Source organism: Corvus hawaiiensis, chromosome 6, assembly GCF_020740725.1.
Source record: "Corvus hawaiiensis isolate bCorHaw1 chromosome 6, bCorHaw1.pri.cur, whole genome shotgun sequence".
Lineage (NCBI taxonomy): Eukaryota > Metazoa > Chordata > Aves > Passeriformes > Corvidae > Corvus > Corvus hawaiiensis.
The window spans coordinates 38,053,197-38,078,205 of NC_063218.1; the positions used below are offsets into that span (position 1 = coordinate 38,053,197).

General features: G+C 42.4%; 2 protein-coding genes across 3 annotated transcripts; both read right to left on the minus strand.

Moving 5' to 3' along the window:
* On the minus strand, positions 1-16,145 carry LOC125327153 (acyl-coenzyme A thioesterase 1-like). 2 transcript variants are annotated; one of them, XR_007204143.1, is made up of 6 exons: positions 16,074-16,145; positions 14,432-15,165; positions 12,869-13,071; positions 11,208-11,837; positions 3,563-3,736; positions 1-165 (listed from the first exon to the last, which is right to left on the minus strand). XR_007204143.1 is itself a non-coding variant. In XM_048306299.1 (4 exons), exons 2-4 carry the CDS (start codon positions 14,883-14,885, stop codon positions 11,235-11,237), a joined length of 1,260 nt encoding a protein of 419 aa, XP_048162256.1. In that variant the 5' UTR covers positions 14,886-15,165; positions 16,074-16,145; the 3' UTR covers positions 10,757-11,234. The 2 variants fall into 2 exon arrangements, 1 of the variants encoding a protein (XP_048162256.1); XM_048306299.1 differs by lacking the exons at positions 1-165; positions 3,563-3,736 and having other exon boundaries at positions 10,757-11,837.
* On the minus strand, positions 16,057-24,927 carry JMJD7 (jumonji domain containing 7). Its single transcript, XM_048306300.1, has 8 exons — positions 24,840-24,927; positions 24,101-24,254; positions 22,940-23,193; positions 22,400-22,456; positions 21,914-22,009; positions 19,546-19,622; positions 18,318-18,477; positions 16,057-16,680 (listed from the first exon to the last, which is right to left on the minus strand). The coding sequence occupies exons 1-8, from the start codon at positions 24,904-24,906 to the stop codon at positions 16,592-16,594; spliced, it is 954 nt and encodes a 317-aa protein (XP_048162257.1). The 5' UTR covers positions 24,907-24,927; the 3' UTR covers positions 16,057-16,591.
* Between the last annotated feature and the right edge of the window lie 82 nt (positions 24,928-25,009).

Sequence of the window (25,009 nt, forward strand, 5' to 3'; positions counted from 1 at the left end):
CATTTTTGTAAGATGCTGATCACTTTGGCACCAATCTAATACTTGTAGATGCGTAAAATCCCACTGATAACAATCGGAAGTCCTTCAGGATATGCGCCATTTTTTCTCATAGTAATCTCGTGGTCAAAAATCCTGGAGACAGTGTTCAGGACTCCACCTAGTGAGCTGAAACAAGAAGTCTTTGGAGCAGACAGATATTGCTAAAGAGACCTTTCCTTTCCTCTGACAGGGGTAGAAGAGCAACTTAAGAGAGCTGAAGATACTCTGTTGTCAGAAAACCTTTATGAATCCAGACTAAAGTTCAGGGATTGCTGATGTTTTTAGTGGTATGGAAGTAAACCAAGGATACATTGGAAATCCACAGCTGGCAAGGACATACCCTTTCTCTCTCGCAAACTTAACCCACATGCAGAAATGGGCAGCTACATGTTAACGAAAGAGGTAATATTTCCCTGCAGGTCTCCTTGTCATGTCAGCATATGCATCTCCATATTCTTAGAGCCCAGCTCCAGACATACAGATATTTTATTTTTCCATAACACCCACCTCTGCAACAAGAGTTTGTGCTGAGTCTGCCATTTCTTCCTCATTTCACAAGGAGGGCTTAAGAGCTACCAGAAGCATTGAGCGAGCCCTTCTGCCCTGAACCAAATATAATCTTCCAATCTTTCTAATATATAATCTCCTCTCTGTTGCAGTAACATATCAGGCTCTTCCTTCTCTGATACAGTCTGCTCCCAGAACAGATTTGGGTTGCAGCAGCAGTCCAAACAGTCAGTGGATTAACAGAGGAGTTAAGCCCATATCAGTGCTAAGTGAAGTTGTAGCTTCAAAGTCTACTAATCAAACTAAAGCCTGAGACCTGATAATTAATAACTTTCCTTTCAACTAACTCCATCACAATAATCTGATCACCCGTATCATAGGAGATCCAGAACTCATTTTGCAAAATTTGTCAAGAACTCAGCAAAAAGCTGGCATTCTTCTAAAGAGAGACATGAGGAAAGAAAGAAAAGCAGAATTCAGAAAACCTAATAGAGGAAAATAAACTAAAATAGGAGGAGAATAAAACAAAGGACTGTGAAGAGATAAACTGCAGAAGCTCAGACCTTTGGTTGCCTGGGGGCAACTGCAGAAGAGAATTTTGGTTTGGTCTGTGGCTCTTCCCTGAAAGTGGAGGTAGGTACATGCTGTGCCTGCTGTTTCTATGGTACAGGCAGGAAGACAGAGCTGAGGGTGCTGCAGAATTACCAGCCAAGCAAACAGTATCATGACATCTAAGCTCATCAAAGCATATCTTGTTTCAGAGAAACATTTTTAAGACGATTATTGGCTTTTCAGAAAATAGAGCTTTTTTTTCGTCTCTTTTTCAGCTGAAAAATCTGTTTGGAGGCACATAACCACATACTATCACTTTCAGAGGCATGAAAATATTGAAAACATCCTCAAATATGCTTTCAGTTTTTACACCTCTTCAGTAAAAACCTAAAACCCATGAAGAAAAATCTTGCAAAGATAAAAGTATTCCTGACTGTCTCCACATGGACTCTTGCACTGGAGAACTGGGGACCACAGCAAGGAGAAACCATCCTTACTGTCCACAAACACTCATCTGCTCCCAGAGCAACTATATTTCACATACTAAGTAACATTCCATCTAGAATCTCCTTGACTCTGGGATCTGTACATGCGGTGACCCTCAGAAAAATCACTCCCTATTTTTCATGGGTAGCAGGAGGCTCTTTCTTCCAGGAATACCACCTCATAAGAAGAATTCTGCACAGACAGAATAGCAGGAAAGCAGCTGAGACATGCACAGGCACTGCTCAAGTCACAACCATATGTACAGTGATTTACCCTGAACAGCTTGCTCAGAGGTCACAAAAGAAATGTGTTTTGCTGCGTGAGTGCTACATGAAATGACCCGGCTGCCAAACCTGGCTAAGAGCTGGAGAGCTGCAGAGTGTACAGAGGATTTATGAAACTAACCTCTGCATTCCTTTCTGAGCCCAGGAAATTGCATTCCTTTGAGGTCTGGACTGATGTTCATTGATAACACAAAATCATGTTCTTCGGAAGGGAGAAAAAAAGCAAAGCAGAAGCACTGGAAAGCCAAATAGCCTTATGTGGAGAACTGAGTGGAATGAAGAAGGATAACAACTGTCTTTAAAAAATTCTACTCTCCTCTCAACCCAGCTGAAAGGAGAACCTGCACATGCAAAGTACTGGGAGCAAATTACTTAAAAATTCAAATGTTCTGAAAAGTTCAAGCTCTCTTTCTTAAATTTGTGAACTGAAAGGGCGAGTAGTATTACCTGCCTCAGCCCATTATCCTCCTCTGTGTGGTGACTGTCATATGGCTAATAGGGCAGACACAAATGATAAAAACACCCAGAAAGTGAATGGAACAAGCAGCAAATGAAGCAGAGAGAGAAGACAGCTCTGGCCTGAGTGTGACTGAACTCTCACTGCTTAGTAACTACTAGGCACTAGCACCTTTCAGGTTCAAAGCTTTCTCTCAGGCCTCAGAAGAGGAAAAAGCCATGTAAGGAGATGAATGGGGTTGGCTTTTCCCAAGCAGTTCTTTTGCTAGTGGACAGTGTTTTTTAGGCTATACAAAACACACCTTAGTAGCCAGACACAACTGAAAAAAAAAGAGAAAAAAGTTGTATCTATCTCCAGTCTTCCTCCCCCCTCTTTTGGGCAGAGTATTCCAGATGCATCAGAGGAAACACAGACAAGGCACAGCTTAAGCCATATATCCTAAGGAAGCTAAATTAGCAAATGACTCACTTTGCTTTGTATTATCTGAAAGGCAGCCCTGACAAAATAAAGCTCTCATCTCATGAAACAATACCAAGACTTAAAAACCTATTGGTCTAATTTGGAATAAAATTTAAGCCTGTCTGCTGAACCCATCATAAGCACTCGTACTAACAAACAACAAGCTGCTGGTCAGAACACTAATCTGGAAAATGGGAGAACCTCATCAGGCATAGCCAAGGCAAGAGTTCCAGCCTTCTAAACCCCATGGAGAACCCCAGCTTTTAGGTTAATGGCTATTTCAAGGAGACTGTTACCACCAGTCCTTAAGAGGATAAAATGGAGTTATGCAACATCGCTAATCTTTTCCCCAGTGGGAGAAAAACTATTTTTTTTAATACCTTTCTTACCTCAGGACTCTCTAGTGGTTAGAGAACAAAAAACTACATTATTTTCAAGTCTGATGAGTGACTGGAAAATCTGAATGGAATCAACAGGAAGTAAAATAAATAAAACTTGTTCCTCCGTTTCTACATTGACCTCAAAGTGAGAGAATTTGAGAAAACTTCTATAACCTGTCACTAGAGCTTCAGCGATGGAAGTTACTACCTCTTCATAAAAGCATTCATTCTCAACGTCCCAAGACAGTAAGTGTACTAATAATAACTGATTATGAAACCTCTTCATTCAGAAAGCAAATAAAACACAGGTTTCAGTGACTTGTTTGTAAGTAGATCCTGTGTCCTGTGTTAGCCAGGGATACCATCACACATTGTCTTACAGAGAAAAGTGGATTCACCTCGTGGCTGAGCAATGGGAGCTGTGCTGATCCCGGGAATCCCGGAGCAGGCAGGGGTCACCGTACGCTCACCTCTGGCACTGCACAGTGAAACCATCCAGCTGGAACCTGAGCCACGGTGCTTTCACTTGCACATGTCTGGATTCTGCCAGAAGAAGATTTATGCTGGGGACCCTACATTCACAGAAAAAAACAATACAAGTTATTACAAAATAGATTTTTTTAGTCACATAATCTCTCTACTTGGAAGTGACCCATAATCTTCTGGTTTTCCTTTGCTTTACACTCTCATTCCTCCCCTCCTTTCCAACAGACATTTACATGTGCCCACATTCTCACATACTTCCCTTTATGAGGGGGAGAAATTTAAGAATTGTCACTCCTTTAATGCGCACTTTTTCTTTCTTTTCTTTATATGCACAACTTATATCTCTACTTTGGTTAATTTTTGATTTGTCTAGATGGGTTATGATTTTGATTTTGGATATTTCACATACTGAAACTCCACTGCATGTACTGGACTGGAGTGGAATATTTCTACCTATTTTCCCATCATAAAGTAGAAACTAGGAAAAAACCCACTCATGAGACAGTACTGGGCAATGGGACTTGTAATGGATCACTTTTTAAAAGCTACCATGTTTGAGTTGTATATTTTCTTCCACAGAGATAAAGGATGATTATGAAATTATTTGATAAGAAGTATTAAAAATAATTTGTGAGAGTGTAAGACACAATAAACTAGTGACTACAGGCATTAAACTTTCACTGATCACAAGAACTAGATGTAACTCAGACTGAGATGGACAAGAAGTCTTTCAGGAGCTGTAACAGGAATATCACTATGGCAATCATAATCAATTTTTTTATGGTCACATTTTAACAAAATTACTTTTGTGGTGAGTTTTGATTTAAAAGGCAAAACCCCTGACCCTGATAAAATCTAGACAATTTTGAAATAATTAACTTCCCTTTTCTATGGGGATGTTCCTGACAAATTAAATCTACAGATTCTTCTGCAGGATGCTATTTTGCCCTTTCTCTTTCCTTTTTTTTCTAAGACAATGGGAGTCATAGTCAAACTATCTGATTATTGCAGATGTTACTTTTAATCAAGTACAACCAAAGCTGTCCCATGCATTACTTTCAGTAATGGCAAACTCAACTCGAAATGAAAAATGTGAAAACAACAGCTACCTCAAGGTCTCCTTGGAGTAATTCTCAAAAACTAAACTAGGCCAAAACTTAAACTAACAAAAACTACTTCAAGTTAACCATTAGTCCACATTGAATGACCCATGTAAATGGCCATCCACTCCCCAAATCTCACTTTCTGCTGCTAAGGTGCCACACATGGTGCACTTTTCAGTGTCCCTCATCACACACAAAACATGCTGCATACAGTCATTAGCCATGGTAAATATACTGAGCATGTCCCATTCTCAGTGCTAGTAGCAGAGTTCCTCTATGGTTTTACAACTCTTAGACTGGCAGAGACATTTCATTGTACCCAATCCGCACTGCAGAGCTGTCCTTCTGACCTACCTAGAGGTTGTTTGCTAGAAACAAAACCAATGTGAGGTAATTTCTCAACAAGATGACATAATATTACCTAGTCTTCAGTAAAAGCATCGTGGTTTCTCACTGCCAGTGTTATCACACACCCTTCTGGCTTTGGCCTTAGGTACTGCTGAGAGTGCTCCCCCTCCACCAGCACATCATGCAAAGTGGTTGGAACTGGAATGGCCTGGTTTGTGGTCAGTGGGACAGAAACAAAACTGTCAAAAAGAGAGGGGAAAAAAAGAAAGCAGACCTTATGCCCTCAGGTGAGGGAAGACAGCCATAGAAAGAACAAGGTTCCCTAGAAGACTTGCAAGAGCAGAATTGCCCCTGCACACCACTGATCTAAATGGAGCCTAGGAGGTCTCAGCTTTACAGGGAGTGGTATGCAGACTGCCACGGAAGCAGTAAATTCTGGGCTGTTTCAGCAATTCATTGCGATTATTTCCACCAAAAAGTACAGACCACTGACCTCTTTTCCTTCTGCTACAACACTAGTGACGTTGTTAGGTATCAAAGGAGTCTTCCTGCATCAAGATGATGTATCTCTGATCTGAAATGATCCAGAGATAGGAGAATGGCTGGAGTCAGAGCACTGTGCAGCCAAAATCAATCCATTTTGAGTTAGTGCTGGATGTTTGAAAATGTCAGACTGCCACTGTCCAGGGACAGACTCCTCTAGATGGCATAGGATTATTGATTGAACACTATCTTGCTGAATTCATAGCATATTAAAATTATAGCAGAGCATTTGAACTTGCTCTTATAGATGAAAGCAGAGATATGCACATGCTCTGTTCCTATCCAGGACATTTCCTTTGAACTATCTATCCAGCTCATCTCTAATCTGACATTAGTATTTCACAATTTTCTCTCCACTGTCAAGGATCTCAATCCTTCAGGACACCAGATCCACTGTAAACAGGGGCAGCACACAATGAGCCACCAACCACTCACTTCACTGGATACAGAAATGGATCATGAGTTAGAATTAGCTGGACTAGTTATTACAAACATAACTAAAAACTGTACTTACTTATCTTGGCAGGGTATTGCTCACCCCTGTTTCTCTTGATAACCCCCTGCATGCTCCTGCTGTTTCCTTCTTTGAGCCAGCAGAACATTTTAACCTTCTTTTTGTTTTGTTTTGTTTTCCACAGGATTACCTCTTAGTTAGATCATTAATCAGAAAAAAAAGGCAAGGCTGCCCCTCTGTGCAGCACGGTATTCTTAAAAGAATTAAAAAAACATAAACCCACACCTTTCACTGAAATGACTTTAATGCAAACATAAATTTCCAGTCTAAATGCAAAATGTTGAAAGTTCAGCAGCTTAAGTTATTGAAAAGATACAATCCTAAATAAAGAGAATGTAACTAATTTAATTATTTTTCTCTAAGTGCTATCCAGAGTCAGGTTTAATGCAAATTTTGCACAGACAATTTTTTAAGACTCAGCATTTCTAATTTTTATCCCGGACAATGAAAAATAGCAGGGATATTTTGCAATAAATTCTGCAAGGAACACTAGTTCATTGGAAATATTAATCTTTCTTCTCCCTAAACTTAAACAAAGCATCACTTTCTTTGTGCTTAATACTACATTTGGCTCAGATTCCATTTCTTAATAACATCTACAGAGCACTAAAAAGTGCAGAATAGTGATTTTTTTTTTCTGCAATGGTAGAATTATAAAGTTTTTTAGCAAAATACTAATATAGAAAAAATGTTTACTATTTGTATTTTGTCATTAAACATTGTCCCACATCATTATCCCACAGCTTGATAACAAATGATCTGGTAATGTATTGAAGAACTGACTAAGCTTTGAATTTAAACAAAAACCTAAATCTTTAGACTTTCAAACACAAACAGGGAACGGAAACCAGAAATGGAGAAAAGTGACTTCTAAATTACACCACACAACATATATTCTCATCTGTCACTTCATTCCTCCTCTTCTGTGGCCATGAAACAACCTTGCTGGTAGATGCCACCCAGAGACACTGCTTCACTTGAGTCAGAAGCTCTGAGTCTTAGAGAAGCACATTTGCACTGAAATCTCCTTGCTCAGCACAGGCCCTATTAAAATTCTACTGAAGTCTCAAATACCCACCACTTCTGCAGAGACAGCCACTTTTTCAAAGATGTTTCACCTCTTATGCACCTGTGGTTCACTTTTTGCTAATAAAGGCATTTTGACTACTTTCCTCCTGCAGTTTCCTCCAAGTTATACTGTGTGCATATCAAAATGCTTCAGGGTCGGTTATCAATGCAAAGATGGGAAATTTTACAAATGTATTGGGCAAATCAGCACTTTCCATTGCTGCCTGATTCCATAGTAGCTAAGGAAATCATCCTGCCCTAAAAAAGCATTGCAAGATACACTGCTCCTTTATAGCAAACTTGTTCACAGCAGCTTACATGCGGAGAGATTCTCACTTCTTAAGAGACTTGTCACGAGTTTTTCTTATTCTCATAAAAGCAATGTAGTGCAGAGTGCTAAACAGGGGGTAACAGAATCAAGACGAGATCTTTTAGTTCAAGCTAGTCCTCTGATACTCTATTTTATCTGAAGCACTTTTTAATTACAAGCAAATTACAAGAGTGGCTTTTCGCATCCAATTTCTATTAGATTTATCAGTTGAGCTTGGCAGAGGATCTCTTGCAGCTGAAGGTCTATTATCTTAAATTAAATAATAACTTTCACATTGTTATTGAGTAATGTTGTCTCTATTCAGCAGGCCTGGAGAAACTATACAAAGCACTCTGACTCAACAGCCTGCAATTAGTAGAATATTGTCTTGAAAAAAACCCATGATCTTAGCCCTACTGGTCTAAATCATCTCTTCAGCAGAAGAAACATCTAGTAGTCAAAGTCTTCAGCAAAAGGCTGAAGAACATGCTTAAGAACAAGCAGAAGTGTTTTATTGAAATTAAGCCATTTCCAGTTATTTTGTATTAGTCTGACACCAGTTTCCAGTTTCTATTTCCTGAAGATTAGTTTCAAATTTGAGCTTAATTTTAAAAGTATTCCCAGTGCAACTGAGTTGGCTTGAATATTTTCCTGTATGTGACACAGAGCTGCTCATCTAAATCAGCCTTTTCAGTCTTTCTTGTCAGATGCAATCCAAGTGATAAATAAAGGGCTTTTAAGTGGATAGCAATGCTTTCATTCCAGAGCAACAAAAGAAAGAGGTCCTGTGTGCTGTCGTCGTCGATGGAGTCACCAGTTAGCTCCCTTCATCCTCTATTTTCAACACTGTTTTCCATGAACGTGACTGCTGAATGTGACAACACAACAACTGGATGAAAGCATCACTGTCCACACTGTTGATTTACTGATGGAAAGTATTTTTATTTGTAAGGGTAGTTTCCTATAGATAATGTATTTTCTTGGAAGCTCACAATTTTGTAATTCAACATATAGATCTGTAAACTGCCCATTGAAGGCTAGGAAAGCTTGGTTTCCCCTCAGAAGGGATTAAAACAGACGTGAGTTATCCCACAGACTAGAAGACAGCATACTGTTTTGTATAAACCTCACTGTGTTCAGTAAAAACAAAAGAACATAATTACTCATACCACAGAGAAACTCACAGCCTAAGGCCCTGAGTCTGAGGAAAATGTGGATGAGCAGCCCAGGGTTTTTTGACTGCTTCAGTAAAACAGAAAAATGAGGGAAAAGAAAATGTCCCTTACTCAGATGGAACTGCTTAAATGTGTTTGACTTTCTTTGTTGCTACATGTTAAACTGCTGCCAGGTCCAACCCACTTGCTAAACATCTGGAACAACCACAGTCCATGCAGGACATAGGCACACAAGGGACAGACAGAAATCAAGGAACAGGCAACAGCATAAAACTCGATGGAAGACCAGTATGAGTGAGGAGGAGAGGGATATGCCCACTCTAACCTTCAGCTATGTGGTACCCCATGTACCAGTCTGAGGAACAGGGGAGGTAAGAAAAATCAGAAGCACCTGAAGGGGCACAGTCTGTGTCGAACATATTGTATGAGAGAGTCCCCGGCCTGCTGAAGCTCAACATGCTCATTTTGAGTAACCATTGCTCCCTGAAGCAAGAAAACTGAGGACATGGCTCTTCCCTCAGCAGGATCCAGGCTCCTACAGGGCTTTCGTCTCAGCAGGAACTGGAAACCAGGGACTACACTGTCAAAAGCAAAATCTTGCTGTCTCAGTGCAACGCAAGGCTTCCAGCTACTGTTGTCAGGGTGCAAGTCTTGACTGTTGCAGGAGAGAAAATTTGCTCCATGGATGCCATTTGATATGTAGCTGCTGTTTGCCACTATCCCACAAAAGCACAAGGTAGATTACAGCCCCCTTAGCAGGTTTGGACACTGGTAAAATGTGAGAAAATGCACATTCTTCCCAGAAGGTGAGGTCAGTCCTCTCTTGAAGAGTGGCATTTCTTAGCTGTCACTGAGCCCACAGCTGTCTGCTATAGTGGCAGGACCACTGAGAGCCCAGCTCACTGAGAATTCAGCAGCAGCTTTATTGTTCCCCCCCAAAATGGAGACAAACTAACTTTCACCATATGAGAGCAAGTACTTGGCATACATGTATCACCCTCATCTTAAGCACTGAGCAAAACTGCAGACTCCATCACTTCTCTTCCCAACAGGAGGTGAGGACTGCTGCTCATGAACTCCTCAGTCGGGTGAAGCAACAGCTTGTGGCTACACCAGGATTGTTCCTTAATGTATTGACAGGTGTAAAGATGGTTGAAAGCTTCATTCAGATAATCTCAAGCAAACAGTGCATACACACATACAGTGCACATTACACTTACTGAGCAGCGCAGCGAAAACTTTACCCCAATATATAACTTACATGAAGTCAGCAGGAGATACAACCAGAGTAACCTGGGTAAGATTCACTTCTGGGTTTTGAGGTACCAGAAAAAAAATGTTACCACTGCACTTCAGATTAAGCCAGAAGAGTGCCTCTTCCCTTAGCTGAGATCAGAACTACTGTGTGGGAACCCAGCGTGCCAAGAATATTTCTCTGCCTATTTTGAAGGGTTCTTACCCCCCTGAACAACACTGTTTTAACCTCCAACCTTGGAAAAAATTACCAACGGTCAGACAAGAACTAGAAAATACAGTGGTGTGAATTAGGTGATAGACTACTATGTAAGATTGTCACAGGGTGAAAAATTTAGAGGTTTTGGGCTTCTCTTTGTAGTAAATAGATAAGAGTAAAAAATATCAAAATGGAGGATTGTTGTTGTTCTCTAAACCTTCTTCTCCTTCTTCTACTACTCCATGTTCTGCAGTAAAGTAGTTTGGAATGATTGGATAGAGAATTCCGCAGTTCCTGCCCGTGTTACTGAATAATTGGTAGGAAAGTGAAAATAATATACGTTTTTAGTAACTATTGGTTAAAATACCTTTAAAAGGCTGTGTAAATCTTGATAGAGAGCCTTCACTCCTGCTTTCTGTGCTCTATGCTGTACCTGGGTCACACTAGTGGCTCTGTTCCTCTGATAAGACTTAATAAACAACTATCTGGAAGCATTGAAACTCCAGGAAAAGTCTCGGTTTATCTTTGAAACTCCTTGCAAGGACTTTTAGAAAATTCTCTCCCATCAGGAGGGATTTGATTTATGGCACGGTTCAGTGTCACTACTGCAACCTTTTTACTATGAAATGGGAGACAATATAGTAGGAGGAAAGGTAAGTGTACTAATGTGTTGTCCAACAAAAGTGCTGTTTGTATCTAGGTTAGTTAAAGGTGCAAGACTAAACAATTCAATGGAAAACTCCTGTGAGAGTACTTCCTTTTATGAAAGGAGAGGGTTGCAGATTGAGGGCAAAGACAGCTCAGCACAAATGCGATACAGATAATGGGATGCTGGGTTTTTTTTAGACTACAGCACACAGAAAGACCAGATGGTGCCAATATGCAGTGAAGTTGGGGCCAGAAGTCAACTGAAATTCAACTAAAAACTGGGAAATTATTTGGGGAATGAAAATAAGCAACTATGCAACAGCGGGTTTTACAGGAAGGCAGTCCAGGAAACTTCTGGTGAGTTTTCAAAATCCAGCAAGTGCTGAAATACCAACCCTGGCCAGCACCTTTGACAGCTTCCACTACAGCTTGCTCTTAGGGATGTCTGAGTCCATCAAATGTTGCCAGAAAAAGGCCTGTATCCTGCACCATGCATCTTCTTGGGCTTTGGCATGCTCTCTCCACTGCCCTCCCCAATGCACCAACATCCCAAGCACCCTGTGGATGGAAACTTTGCACAGAGGCAAGTATGGTGGCTCCAAGAGGTGCCCTGCTCCAGAATAGGAGTAGAACTCCACTTCCCGACCGTGCTGCCGAAGGCGCTGAACAGCATCCCGGCAATAGAGGTCACTTTTCCAGTTCATGTCATCCAGCCCAGACAGGAAGAGGAATTTGGCTAAGGACCTCTCCACGGGAATGCGACAATCCCAAGTTGCTGGGTCCGTGTAATCATCTAAGACATCTGAAAAATCTACTAGTCCAGACTCATCACTGATCTTCATCCTCCCCAGGTCATATGGGTGGACAGGAATAGTGAAGCCATCCCCCTTCAGGGGAATGAAGGAATTAAAACTACTTCCAGATATGCTGACAGCTGCCTTGATGCCAGGTAGAAATGTGGCCATGGAAAGGGCTAGATCACCTCCTTTAGACAAGCCCAAAACACCAATCCCAGTATCTTTCACCTGAAACAGAATTATGGAAACAGTATTATTAACTACTCTTTATTTCTTTATCTCCAGTTCTGCTTTCTCACTCCTTATCCAACAAAGACCACTCAAAATTTGCCCCTTCCCTCTCTCTGTTCAGGTTATATTACTCCCTCATCCATCCCCACTGCTGTGCCTCCAAAAGAGTGACCATGAATTCTACAGCTCCACAATGTTTCTCCTCCTGTAACACGTTTCCCTCCTGGTGACCTGTATCGACAGTGTCTTTGCACCCTCCAGATCCTGGCTTGGCCAGCTCTCTGTATGGTGTCTTTTACAGCTCCTCTCTCCAAGCCACTTTTTCCTGGGTTTACTTGCATTGAATTTCTTTATTGCAGTTTCTTCTATACTCTCCTACAGCTGACCTGTTATTTTCTGTTTTGTCTTGGAAGACATAATGTTCATTACACCTCAGGCTAAGTGAGCCCAATAGCTGTTTAAATCAACTTATTTCTAGTGAAGGCCCTTCACATTGAATTCTAGTTTTTTCAGAGCTCTATGAGGAACAAGACAAACAAGCAAGGCTGAATTCTGCTCTCACACTGCCTACAATCCTGGTGTCCATGTGACAGAAAGTAAATAACTTTGCAAAATAAATACGCTTTAAATAGCATTCCATTAAAATTGATTTCTACTTGATTTCTTTTGGCCACTTTTGGGTTAAGTATGATGATACATTGCCATAAAGTGTCTTTCTTGTCCTACACACTTGTTCAAACACAGCTTCAGCTTCTTAAGATATGCCACGCCTCCAGTGCTACAACTGTAAGGGATTCTGTTGTTATATTACTGTCCTGCAAAACTTACTCAGAATCAAAAGCACGTAATGTCTCAGAAACAGTAGAAAAGCTAATAGCTTTTTTTTCCCTTCTAAAATTTTAAAAGATGCAAAACTAGTAAAAAATTACTATTTCCTCCTTAAGCAATTTTGTACTTCTAGTCCAGGAACCAATAAGAAAACTGGAAAATAGTTTCCAACAGGAAGAGCATCATAATTTGTCTCTTACCTGCTGCTGCTTCCGCAAAAAGTTCACAGCCTCCTCAAAATAGCTCAGTTCAAGAACTTCTGGCATAGCAGGGATATCTTCAAAGGACATGTAAGCAAGAGCCAGAGTCGCAAAGCCTCTGCTAGCCAGGAGACTTGCTCTGTATTCAATAAGACCTCCTCCAGATCCATACAAATCAATAAGTCCAGGGAATGGGCCAGGTCCTGCAATGAAAGGAGGGTGTATATATAACCAAAAAGTTCCTACAGGTGTCCTTTTGTGGTGCCCCCTCAGCACACATCAGGAGCGTAGATATCAGAAGAAAATCATCCTCTGAAGCTTTCCATGGTGGCTATCATTCTCAGGAACACACAAAATGACTGTAAGGACATGAATTTGCATCTTTCTTTTCTCTCTTAGGACCTCATTATAGGAAGCTCATGTTGGACATCCTTCTCTCATCCTGAATTTCATCTGCCATCGGCCTACAAGTCCTCAGGCCACTGAGGATCAATGAACAAACAGTATTACTGCACGAGTGGTAATCCATCTTCCTTAGGAACTATGCTAGCAGATATGCCATGGAGGGGATACTTGGGTTATGAAAGATACTCACAAACACCAGCACCAACCTGTGCCAATTCAGGCTTCAGTAAGATCTGGGTAACTACCCCTGAGCTCCTCAGCTCTTCTGCAGCAATATGACCTTCCTTTCCTGATGCTGCTCTACCCATTCTCATGGTCAGATTTTCCTTACAAGATGTGACATTGCTGCAGCTGCAAGTGACTGTTTGTTAATTACAAAGCAAGATAGCCATGTTTAAGTTCCATTCAAGGAACAGAAACACTTCAGGGCTTAAAGCAGCTTTGCACAGGATCCATTCTCAGCACCGTTTGTGTACAGCGTTGTGAAATATGGCACCTGCTTAATTAAAGATCTTGCTTTTCCCATTTGTCTCCCATCTTCCTAAGTATCCCATGCAGTCCAGCTGCTCAATCAGGTCAAAACTTCTTTTTTTTGGCTTTTCCTTAGATAAAGAGAGACAGAGAGAGAGACAAGTCCAGCGCCTGCAGGAAGATCTGTAGCAGCTGCTGAGCGCATGGTTCTTCAGCCTAGGCTGGCTGCAGCCTGAGTCCAGTGCTCCCACCATGCCTCCTTATTCACTCCACGGCCAGAGCTGTCATGCATCACAGCTCTGCCAAGGACCAGGGGCCTCTTTGTCCTGTCAGCTAAACAGAAAAGCTAAGAAATAAACACTTTTTGACAGAGGTCTCACTGCAGGAGACGTCAAGACACTCAACTAGAACAACCATGAGACACTCTGTGTTAGCACTGCTGCCCTCCCTTCCTCCCTGCACCACCATACCCCCGCCTTGGCCCTTGCCCCGCCAGGCAACACCTGCTCCTCTTTGCTCTGCTGTGAAGTATCTGGACTTCAAGTATCCAAGTATCTGGACCAAGCACAGGCTGAGGGAAGTGTTAGCTGAGGCTTTGCTCTGGGTTGCTGAGTGCGTTCAGGGACCACGGGGCATAACACATGGTGTCAGTCACACCTGGAAGACCGGAACGGAATTAAAACTCACCAGGAGGGAGGAAGAGGGTTGCTCTGAGACGACCTTCTCTGACGGAAATCCTCTTCACCCCCTCTCCTAAAAACCATCGTTCATTGGTGCATTTTCCCAGCAAGTGGCTCATGTCCCCATGGCCCTCGTACACCTCCAAGTCCACACAGAAAGGAGTCAGGACGTTCCTCTTTGCCAGCCGCTTATGGGGCGTTTTGGACTGCAGAGCCCAGAGCAGCCCCATCGGCTCCACTCCCAAATAGCTGCCCCCCAGCGCTGGGGAGCGGCTGAGGTCGAGCTCCCCGCTGCTCCCAGCTCTGTAGAGCGCGTGGGCTTGGAAAAGCTCCCCGCTCTCGTCCACCAGGCTGGCTCGGAGGGTGACCGCCTGCTGCGGCTGCAGACCGGCCACACGGATCTGCACAGGGTCATCGAACAGGCACCTGGGGGAAGGCAGGACGGACACCCGCACCGCCATCCCAGCTCGGCTGCACGGAGAGCTGCGGCCCTTCTCTGGGGCGAGGCACGGGCCGCCGAAACTGCGCGCGACACGACCCGCAGCAGCCCGTCCCTTCTCGGGATTAAAACCTGTGCCCGAAGTCCAGGAGGAATCACCGTCACCACTTCCTTCAGTCGGCCAGCACGGGCTGCTGGGAGACGTAGTTCAGAGCACGCCTGCCTCCAGACCCTCCGGCACGGTGGCACGGTGACACCTGCCACTTGCACGGGCACAAGCTGTCACTTGTTCTTGGCTTTTACTTTTGATTAGAGAGAGAGACTAAATTAGAAACCCCAAGGCAGCAAAAAGAGATATCCAAATTGCTACGTCCCCCCCGCCCCCCAGCTGCTGGAAATTCCAGATTTGACTGCAGAACTGGCTTGGGAGCCTTTGCCAAGGCACAGTAAACACAAACAAGCTGGAAAGCCTAAGAAGCATGACATCTTAATCTAGCCACAAAACAAAGCCTGTTCTTAATCCCTCTCGAGCTTTCTGCAATTTTTGGAAAAGCACCACAAGTTCAAATGAAACTTTTTGCTATAACTATGGTTCTTTTAAAAAGCAAAAGAAACAAAGTAAAACAATTACTATATTTTTCTTCCCAATAATTAGTTTCCCCCATACGCTAGTGTTTCTAAGGAACTGTTTGAAGATTTGACAATAAACACCAGCTCTTGGTTTTCATAAACAACAATACTACATTTTTGCAATGCCTGTGTATTTAATAGCCTTCTAGTCCTACCCTGGAGGTCTCAGACATGTGAGTAGTCTCATCCCATTCTGTGGAAATTATGTGGAATTATGGCTGTTTGAACCAAACCCCTGGTTCAAACAATTCGCCTGACCATGCGCTAAGCAGCAATTAATGGCAAAAAGAATGAAACAATCAATGAGTTTACAAGCTGCAGAATCACACCTCATGCCATGAGACCACAGATAATACGCATATTGACTGCAGATCTGGCAAAGCAACTCTAAAATCGTCCCTCAGGATGCAAGAGTATGCAGCTATGATTAAATACAACAGTGAAAATAAATTAAAAACAGCAATAAAAACATGTAGCTTTACACGGAAAATAGCCAACATTGACTTTTACATGTCCTCCAGCCATTATTTACATTGAAAAAAAGAAACAAACTAGTACAGAAATAAGCTTTTAAACTGACCTATTTATTGCAGAAGTTGTAGTTTCTCACCATCAAAACACCACAGCCACTGAACTTAGAGAATTATAACAGGACAGACTTTTGCCTTAAGTAGAATGCATATGTTGGACTGATGCAGTCTGATGCACAGGTGGGTGACAGAGCAGATCCTTCCTTGTCCACTTGGGTTGTTATGAAAACAATCTGTAGATCTGAACAAATACTCAGGGCTTCCATTTTGGGATTTTCAAAACCTGGATTGCCTCTCTTCAAATTTTATTTTGCTTACCAACACTGAGGCAACATACAAAGGTCTAAAAATCCTATTATCAAAGTTCTACTTACAAGCCAAAAAATCTGGCCAATTGATCTGGAGTCTGAAATCAAGCAAAATAGCCATGATGTGTTTGGAAGGCATTGCTGACAATAATTTAATGTTCTGTTCTTTTTGTGGGAATCATGTTTGTACTCCAGTCACAGGTGCTGATGATTGTATCACATCAGAAACAGACATCACAAGCTCAAGTCTCCCACCTTTGCTATAGCATTTTCACAGTTTTTGTGAGACAATCTAGTAGTTGATAGTAGCTGTACTTAATGTCATATTCCATGTCATACCAATAATTCACTGAGGAGACAAGAAAAGGGAAAAACATTTTAAGGCCAGAATGCAATGATTTACGAATGTGTTCATAGAGTGCTTTACACAGTTCAGTTAGCACAGGCTTTTCCTTATTACTGACTGAACTTTGAAATGAGCAAATCTTTGACTGCAGCCAAAAATAATGTTAGCAAACAATGGAGTTCTTCAGTAATGCTGCCAACACAACTCTGTCTTAACCCAAACCAACTTCAGACTGTGTACTGGAGATTCATTAGAGCAGAAGCTGGAAAAATGCTTAGGTACAGAAAATGTAAGCTTCCATTTAGACAAAAAATACCAAACTGCCAAGTTTAATATCTGGATGGGAACCTCTCTTCTTGTGTAAAGGAAAGCAAATTCACCACTAGTTCACAGTGGTCATCAAGTAGACAGCACTTTAATTCTGCTTCTCGTGTGAATTTTGGGGTATGTCTCCTAGGAAAATTAGGCTATCCACTGTAATATTGTACTGTAATATTGTACCAATGCTTTTTGGAGGAGGATATGCTCTAGCTTCAGACATTCACTGGACCAGACCCAGAGAATATTGATTTTTCAAGACTGTACTGCAGTTAACAGACTAGAGGACAAATAAACTCTGTGATTTCTGATAAACAGAGGGAAAAAAAAAAAAAAAAGAGTGGCCAGGGGCTTGCAGCTGGAAACAACTCTACTATTTCTAAAAATTCTTGAAGGAAATACTGCTTTACTGCTAGCTTGTCTTTTTATCACAGAATCACGAGAACTGAAAAAAAGGGTTTGCAATATTTGCAGTGTTACACAAATACTGATGTTATGCTGTTCAAAATACTTTTTTTCTTGAACAGCATTATCAGGATTATTCCAGATAAAGGACAAGCAAAAATTCCAGCAAAATCTCTTCCTCAAACCTTGCAAAACTTGCCCAACATAACAATAATACTTTGCACCATCCCCACCCCTCCATATGTACCAAATGAGCAATGCTGGAAATTCTGGAATTCACTCGGGGAGAGAGGGGAAAAAAAGAGATAGGAAGATTATGATAAATCCTACAAAGAAAGAGATAACAAGACTTTTGGTAAGTGCAGGGGGACAGCAACACAAACACAACCTTATCAGCAAGGCAAGAGACTGCGTGAGAGCAGATTTCAGCTCATATGAAAACAGAGTATCTGTTGTGTCTATATTCTTGCGTAAGTCGTTCACTTTCTAGTTTCCTTTTCTTCCTGCAGCTTTTCTTTTGCCATATGACAACAGCACATGCAACATGCAGTTTCTTTGCAAAAGGGATGTAGATAACCAGTTGCAGTGAGCAAGCTAGACAGACAAACTGCTTAGCTGCATGTCTCAAACAGAAACTGGATCAGGTTCACTGCATTAGCTATCCTTCTCCAGACTTGACAACTAGAAGACTTTGTCTTCTGCTACATCCCTAGCACTTGTCAACATAGCTACAAATTATAAGCAAAACAGGCTGCAAGAAGGCAGTCCCACAGGACCAGTCAAGATTGTTATTCCCTCCTGCAGAGAGGCAGAAAACCTTAAAGGAACCTTTGGTCCCACTGATGCTTTGCTGTGAGATACCTAGCTGCACACCCACCATAGTTCAAAAATGGATCTGGAAATTGTGTCTATTTTACCTGCGATACAGCCATGTGATTGCTGAACATGATGGAACCAGAGAGAAGGCAGATACAACATCTCACCAGCTTTCACTGTACACTGCAAAGGTTTTGCCTGAGCATACTCTGGATACAGTTCTAGATCTGGGTTCAAGGGGTCCAGAGGGATCCAGGGCACCTAAAGGCAAAAGATCATGTATATGGTACTGACCCTGACAAAAAATTACAGCAAGCTTCCAGAAAAACAACTGATAATCAAACTCACTAGGTTACAAAATATGTACTTTGTCTAGCAAAACATGTACAGTTACACAGTTTTTCACATTCAACTGGGAATAGGTCAAGGATGCAAAAATGTGCCTCCTTCAGTGACACATTTCTAATTAGGGAAAAGGCAATAAATGTCATCCATGAAGTTGCAGTCTCGTGGCATACTTTCAAAACACCTCCAGCCCCTGAAGTTACTTGTTCCTCCTGCATTCAGTACTTAGATATTTTATCTGCACCACTCTTTTTAGAAATTCCTTTCTTCTTCTTAAGCTCTCAGGTCTAATTTTTACTCACAGCAGCTAAAACACCCCTTCTTGCTGGGAAGTCCCTCTAGCCTGCATTAATTTTTTCTCTGCCCTACAAAATTATAAACCTCAGCATTCCAACCTTACTGCATTACAGCAATGAGATTCCATAAGCACCACTCTGGAAACAGAGAACAAGCCCCGGCTCAAGTTCTGTTGTAGTATTACTCATACTTTGCAGAGGGATTAGATTCTAGTGAGGTTTGTAAAGTAAATGTTTAGTCCAGATCTAAACATTTTAATCAAATAAATATTGCTACTAGTAAGAAAATACAGTTTATTCATTCAGAGAGGTATGTTTTATTGCACTGAGTGATTCCACTGTAGACCTGAGTAGAGGGCCAAAAGAAAGTGAATGTAGAGGGGTCTACTTCAGGGATAATGCAATCACTTCCTTTATTGTTGATGCATTCAAAAGTTCTTTAGTGGATCTGTTTAAGTCTGGTGCAAGGCAACACTTTATGATATTAATGGTTTCAGGTGTGCAGTAAAAATTTTTTTCTGGAAGCTGAGTATCCTTTGCTAATAGTAAAATACAAGTGAAATATCTGGGCATTCTCTTTCCAGTAATGAAGTATTTCTAAATATCAGTCAATATGCTTAGTTTGAGGGCTCAGCAATGCCCCAAACTCTCCCTACTGTATTAACTGCATTCTTTATAAAATTTTTACCTTCTCTGCAGTCTTCTCATCCACAATTTCAAATGAACCATCTTCTGATACGTGGTAGGTTGCTGGCTGATAGAGCTCTGGAATCAGAGAAAGAATTAAATGACACCATTCAGAGCAACAAACGGCAGTGCATGTCACACTTTCACCAAGTAAAAGAAAAATTAAGACAAAATCATTTTCAACTTACAGTATTCACTATCCTTCCCTTTTTCCATTTCAAATTTTATCTAGTTTCTTAATATACTTTTTTTTTAAGTCAGTCTGTATACTAAGCTGCCTTCCTGTTTGGAACTCTAACCTTCTTTCTTCTCAGAAATTACTCTCTTCCAATCCCATTTGTACCCCAGTCCTATTTTGTTCCAGTAACTGTCTTCTTTCCTTTTCATAAGTCATAAATGCACCCCTGACTTACACATCATTCGATAGTTGGGTATATCTTCTTAGGCCAGTCTACCAAAGAAGAACTCACAAGAGTTATTAGTTGCTTGTGGCCAGCCTTTCACTTCTAATTTTAATTGATAGGGCTCATTAACTCCTTCAGATACTGCCGGTTGCTTTTGTTTCATTGCTTCAGCACATGTGGTTTCCTAAGCCCTCCCTTGGGAGAGTTTCTCTCCATTAATTAACCTAATGCTCAAAAAGATGGAATTCTATTTTTACTACACACTCTGAAATGTAAGCATTATCTCTGTTCTATGCTATAACAGTAATTTGTTTTACAAAGCAGGACTCCTATCACACGCATGGATTTCATACATTCACATATATATGACACCACCTGTCCAAGAAAGACTGAGGAGCTGGGGTTGTTCAGCCTGGAGAAGAGAAGGTACTGGAGAAACCTCCTTGTGGCCTTCCAGTACCTAAAAGGGGCTTATAAGAAAGACAGAAAGACTTTTTACCAAGGCCAGGACAAGGGCTAATGGTATCAAACTGACACAGGGTAGATTTAGATTATATAAGGAAGAATTTTTTTACAATGAGGGTCATGAGGCGCTGGAACAGATTGTCCAGAGAAGTTGTGGATGCCCCGTCCCTGGAAGTGTTCATGGTCAGGCTGGATGGAGCTTTGAGCAATTTGGTCTATTGAATGGCAGGGGCATTGACTCAATGATCTTCAAGGTCCCTTCCAACCCAAACCATTCTGTGATTCAGTGACTTCAAGGTTGTAAACAAAATAAAAAGAGTGTAAATAAAATATTGTAGCAGCACAGGTCTAGGCAAAATTATATTTGGGTCATAGAGCACTCTGCATTCACTTAATCTGATGGTTTGAAAGTCAAGGAATGGGAAAATTAAGGCATAAACTTAAGCTATCTATCTTCTAGACAACACAGCAACAAAAACTACTGCTGTGCACATAGGAAAGCAACATAAAGAAACAGAAAACAGGCAGTGTGAAGCAAGAATGCTGCCACAAGAATCTCTTTTTTCATTTCTCAGTTTTCAGAGATTCAGTTAGTAGCTTGAATATTTCATTAAAATACAGCTAAGTTTTTAGCTTCCTGGCTTTTTTTTCTAGAGAAAAGCAGGCAGGAAGAATCCAAACTTCCAAACCTGTAAAACATCAAAGATGACATGCTACAACACTGACAAAATACTTAAATAATTCAAATATTCTAAAGCTGAAGAGACTGCCATGAGTATCACAGAAACAATTAGGTTGGAAAAGACATCAAGAGATGAGATCTGAGATCACCTGAGATCATCAAGCTATGACTGAACACCACCTTGTCAACTAAACCATGCACTAAGTGCCACCTCCAGGCACATGTCTCCACCACCCCCCTGAGCAGTCCATTTCAATATCTAATCACCCTTCACATGAAAAATTCCTCCCAATGTCCAATCTAAACCTGCCCTGGGCACAACCTGAGACCATTACCTCTCATTCTGTTACTGGTTGCCTGGGAAAAGAGCCTGACCCCTACCTGACTACAGCCTCCTTTCAGGAAGTTCTAGAGAGAGAAAAGGTCTCCCCTGAGTCTCCTTTCCTCCAGGCTAAACAACTCCAGCTCCCTCAGCTGCCCTTCATAGGACTTACCCTCTGAAACCTTCACCAGCTTTAATGCCCTTGTCTGGATTCGCTTCATCATCTAAATGTCCTACCTGAATTGAGTGGCCCACAACTGGACATAGAACCCAAGATGTGAATCAATGAGCCCATTACTTTACTGGACTGGAAAACCTAATCTCAGAATAACATTTGTATTACAAACTACCTGCTGCACAGGATAGAAATACACTAGAAAGTGTAAGACTGCATAAACATCAAAATGTTATCACTGCTTCCTTTTTTAACATCTTTCAGTGTTTTAGTCTGTCCTCTTTCCAACCTCCAGACATATTGCACAGCAAAATGCTATACCGTATGGGATGAAGGGACGGTCACTTGGTGGATGCAGCAGAAAATACTTCTCTCCAGATACCACACAGTACAAGTTCTCATAATGATCTTTATGTACTAGGATTGAGAAAAAAAGAGAAATGTGGAGAAAGAAAATCAGTGCTATTTCCTTCTCTGCAGAACCTATAAGTAAACTGAAAGTGTCAGCTTCCCCTATTATTATCAGGCTGCTTCGTCCTCTTGCAGCAAGTGGGAGAGGAAAGTCACAATATCATGCTGAAGCAAATTGTCAGTGCCTTGCCTGACACAATGCCAGGTAGATGCACCCAGAGACACAGCAGCAGGAGGCTGCAGAAGGGCAGAATAAAAAATGCAAAAAAAGCATGTTAAAATAGAATTGCCTTGTCAGAAAAACCACACCATCCTCCTGAGCCACTAACTCAAAACATGCCAGCTTAAACCTATGCTGAAATCACCAGAAGATTTACGGTGCCATAGGATACATACAAGATGTCACAGCAGCTGACTCCCCAAGCCAGAAATTCACAGCATCAGGCTTCTTCCCTGTATGGTTAGGGAAAAGAGATATGACGTCAACAACAATGAAAAATTGTGTCATTTTAAAAAGCTCTTCAAATAATTTTCTGCCAATTTCTGTCCTGTAACTTCATTCATAACTATGACAGGTTTCATTGCAAATAGCGCTCTGTGAACAACAGCAACCTCCTTCTACACTGCAAACACTGAGCCAAAACACAGCTCTAGATCAGAGAAAAGCCACTCCATGTAAAGAAGTGTTACATGATGTTTTTTCAGTTGTGAGGGTCCCAATACACAACAGAGATACTGATTCCAGAGTAATCCAATGCCAAAACTTGGATTACACTATTATGTATTTTACCACTCCTGCTTTCTAAGAGGATGAAACCAAACTGAGCTGTGGCATTCAGAAAGAGAACAAGCATTCACCATGTAGTACATGTAGTGTGGTTGTTTTAAAGTTTCATGCAAACTATTTACTGAATATGTGAGAAATAGAGGGTTTACCCAGTGCCTCACTCATCCATGGTATGTCAGGCTGCACATCACAGACAAGTTCAGGGAACTCCTCGGTGAGGTTTGAACACTGCTTCTGCACATAGAATACGTTGGGAGAAGTCACCTTCTTCTCCACAATGTCCAAAAAGTCCATAAAAGGCATTTGGCGCTCCTCTGGCATGACAAAACGGTCCTGAAACACTGCATCTGCATAACCATTTGGTGTCACTGCCACACTCACCACCTTGGGACCTACTACCTCCCTGCAAAACAAGTCAAGGGTTTATATCCAGACCCACAGTTAGCTCATACAGCACATACTGGTTATTTTAAAAACATGTTTCAAGGGCAGCAAAAATAAGATGCCTGTCTTTCCATGGATGGGTGTCTCTAGATTAGATTTTCTGCTGTCTGGTAAGGACTCTGGCATTCTGCTCCAATTTCTCCCTGCACTCAAGGCAACTCTAGTTTCTTTTTCCTCTAAATTCTCTCCTAACAGGACAGTTCACAAAGGAGCTCCCTTTTCCTCCATGCAGACAGAGGGCCGTCTTCAGCCACTTCTTTTCATCAGTCATGGCAGAGCTTGATATTATTGGGGCCATTCAACCCAGCCAAGTCCAAGGGTGCACATTTTTGAAAGCAATTGAGCAGGGGGTGGACAGAAACTGATAGATACAGACCCCATGAGGCTAACACTCCTTAGTTCCATAAGATCTTTAGCTTTAAACCCCACAGAATTAGATCTGCCCCACAGATTTTAGGTCAAACCATAAATTCTCTCTTAAAGAAGGAATTTTCTTTAAAATTTCAGTCATTATTAAAATGCTCATCATTTAGTTTTTTGAAGAAAACAAGCCGTGCTCAGTCACAAACAAGCCAGTCTGTTTTTACAGCGTTACAGCCCCACTCCAGCTGGCTGGGTTTCAATAGCTGAGTCTTTTGTCTGCACACAGCCAAAACACCTACCCCACCTGCCAGCATTGGAACTGGTAGGGCAGTAAGTGTGCAAGGAAGACACTTACACCTGATCTTGGGAAGACTGAACACCCTCACACAGAGCCAGGAAGGAATCTGAGCTAATCTTACAAATATAAGCAAAGATTAACCGAGGGGTTTTTAGTGAGGTCACCTGAAATTGAACACCAGTCCCGCTCCACAGCTCGCTCATACCTGAGGTACGCTGAGGTCCATTTCTTCAGAGCTGGCCAGTGGCTGATGGCGTTGCGAATTATACAGGGTTTATTCGGACTCACCCACTCTCGATAAAACTGCAGCGGGGAAGGAGGCCTATCAAGATAGGGTATGGACTCCGGCCAGCCCAGCTCTGTCCAGGCAAACGATAAACAGTGTTACTCAGCATCCCGAGACAAGCACCTCCTGCCAGCACACAGGCTTCATGCGCCACACCACGCTGATACCAAGCAGTGCCCCCCACGGATCCAGAAATCCCTCTGTTAAAACCCAGAGAGTATTAGGGGGGTTTCAGAGCCAGATGGAAACCTCAGGCCAGCGCCTGAGGATAAAGTGATAAAGGGCCTGTGCTATAGGAGGTGCACCTCCCATACAGAGGTGGTACCACAGGATCGTTTTTTGGAAGCTGGAATAGTGCTTTGTTTTGCTATTTTATACTCGAGAAACAACCATTAAAAGACCGTTTTCTCGGGTTTCGCTTTCTTTTTGCGGCAGCCTTTGTTTCACCTTGACCTCGGAGCCATCATGCTGGCAGCGGAGTGGGTGCCGCGGTTCGCCCCCCGCCGCTGCCGCTCGCCGAGGCGGCCGCGCCGAGCTCTGCTCCCACGGGCGGGCGGGCCGGGCCCCGGGGAGGCGGCGGGGCCGGCCCAGCACCACTGCCCGCCCCGGGCGGGGTCACCGCGGCCTCCCCCTCCCCGCTCCGCGCTCCGGCGCTCACCGCGGGCCTCCCGGGGGAAGGCGGCCAGGCAGCCCCTCACGGCCCGCAGCGCCGCGCCCTCCGCCATGCACAGCCCGGCCCCGCAGCAGGCGGCCCCGCCGCCCCCGCCCTCCTGCCCGCCCCTATCCCTGCCCACCCCTTCCCCCGGAAAACGAACCTCGGGCGCAGCT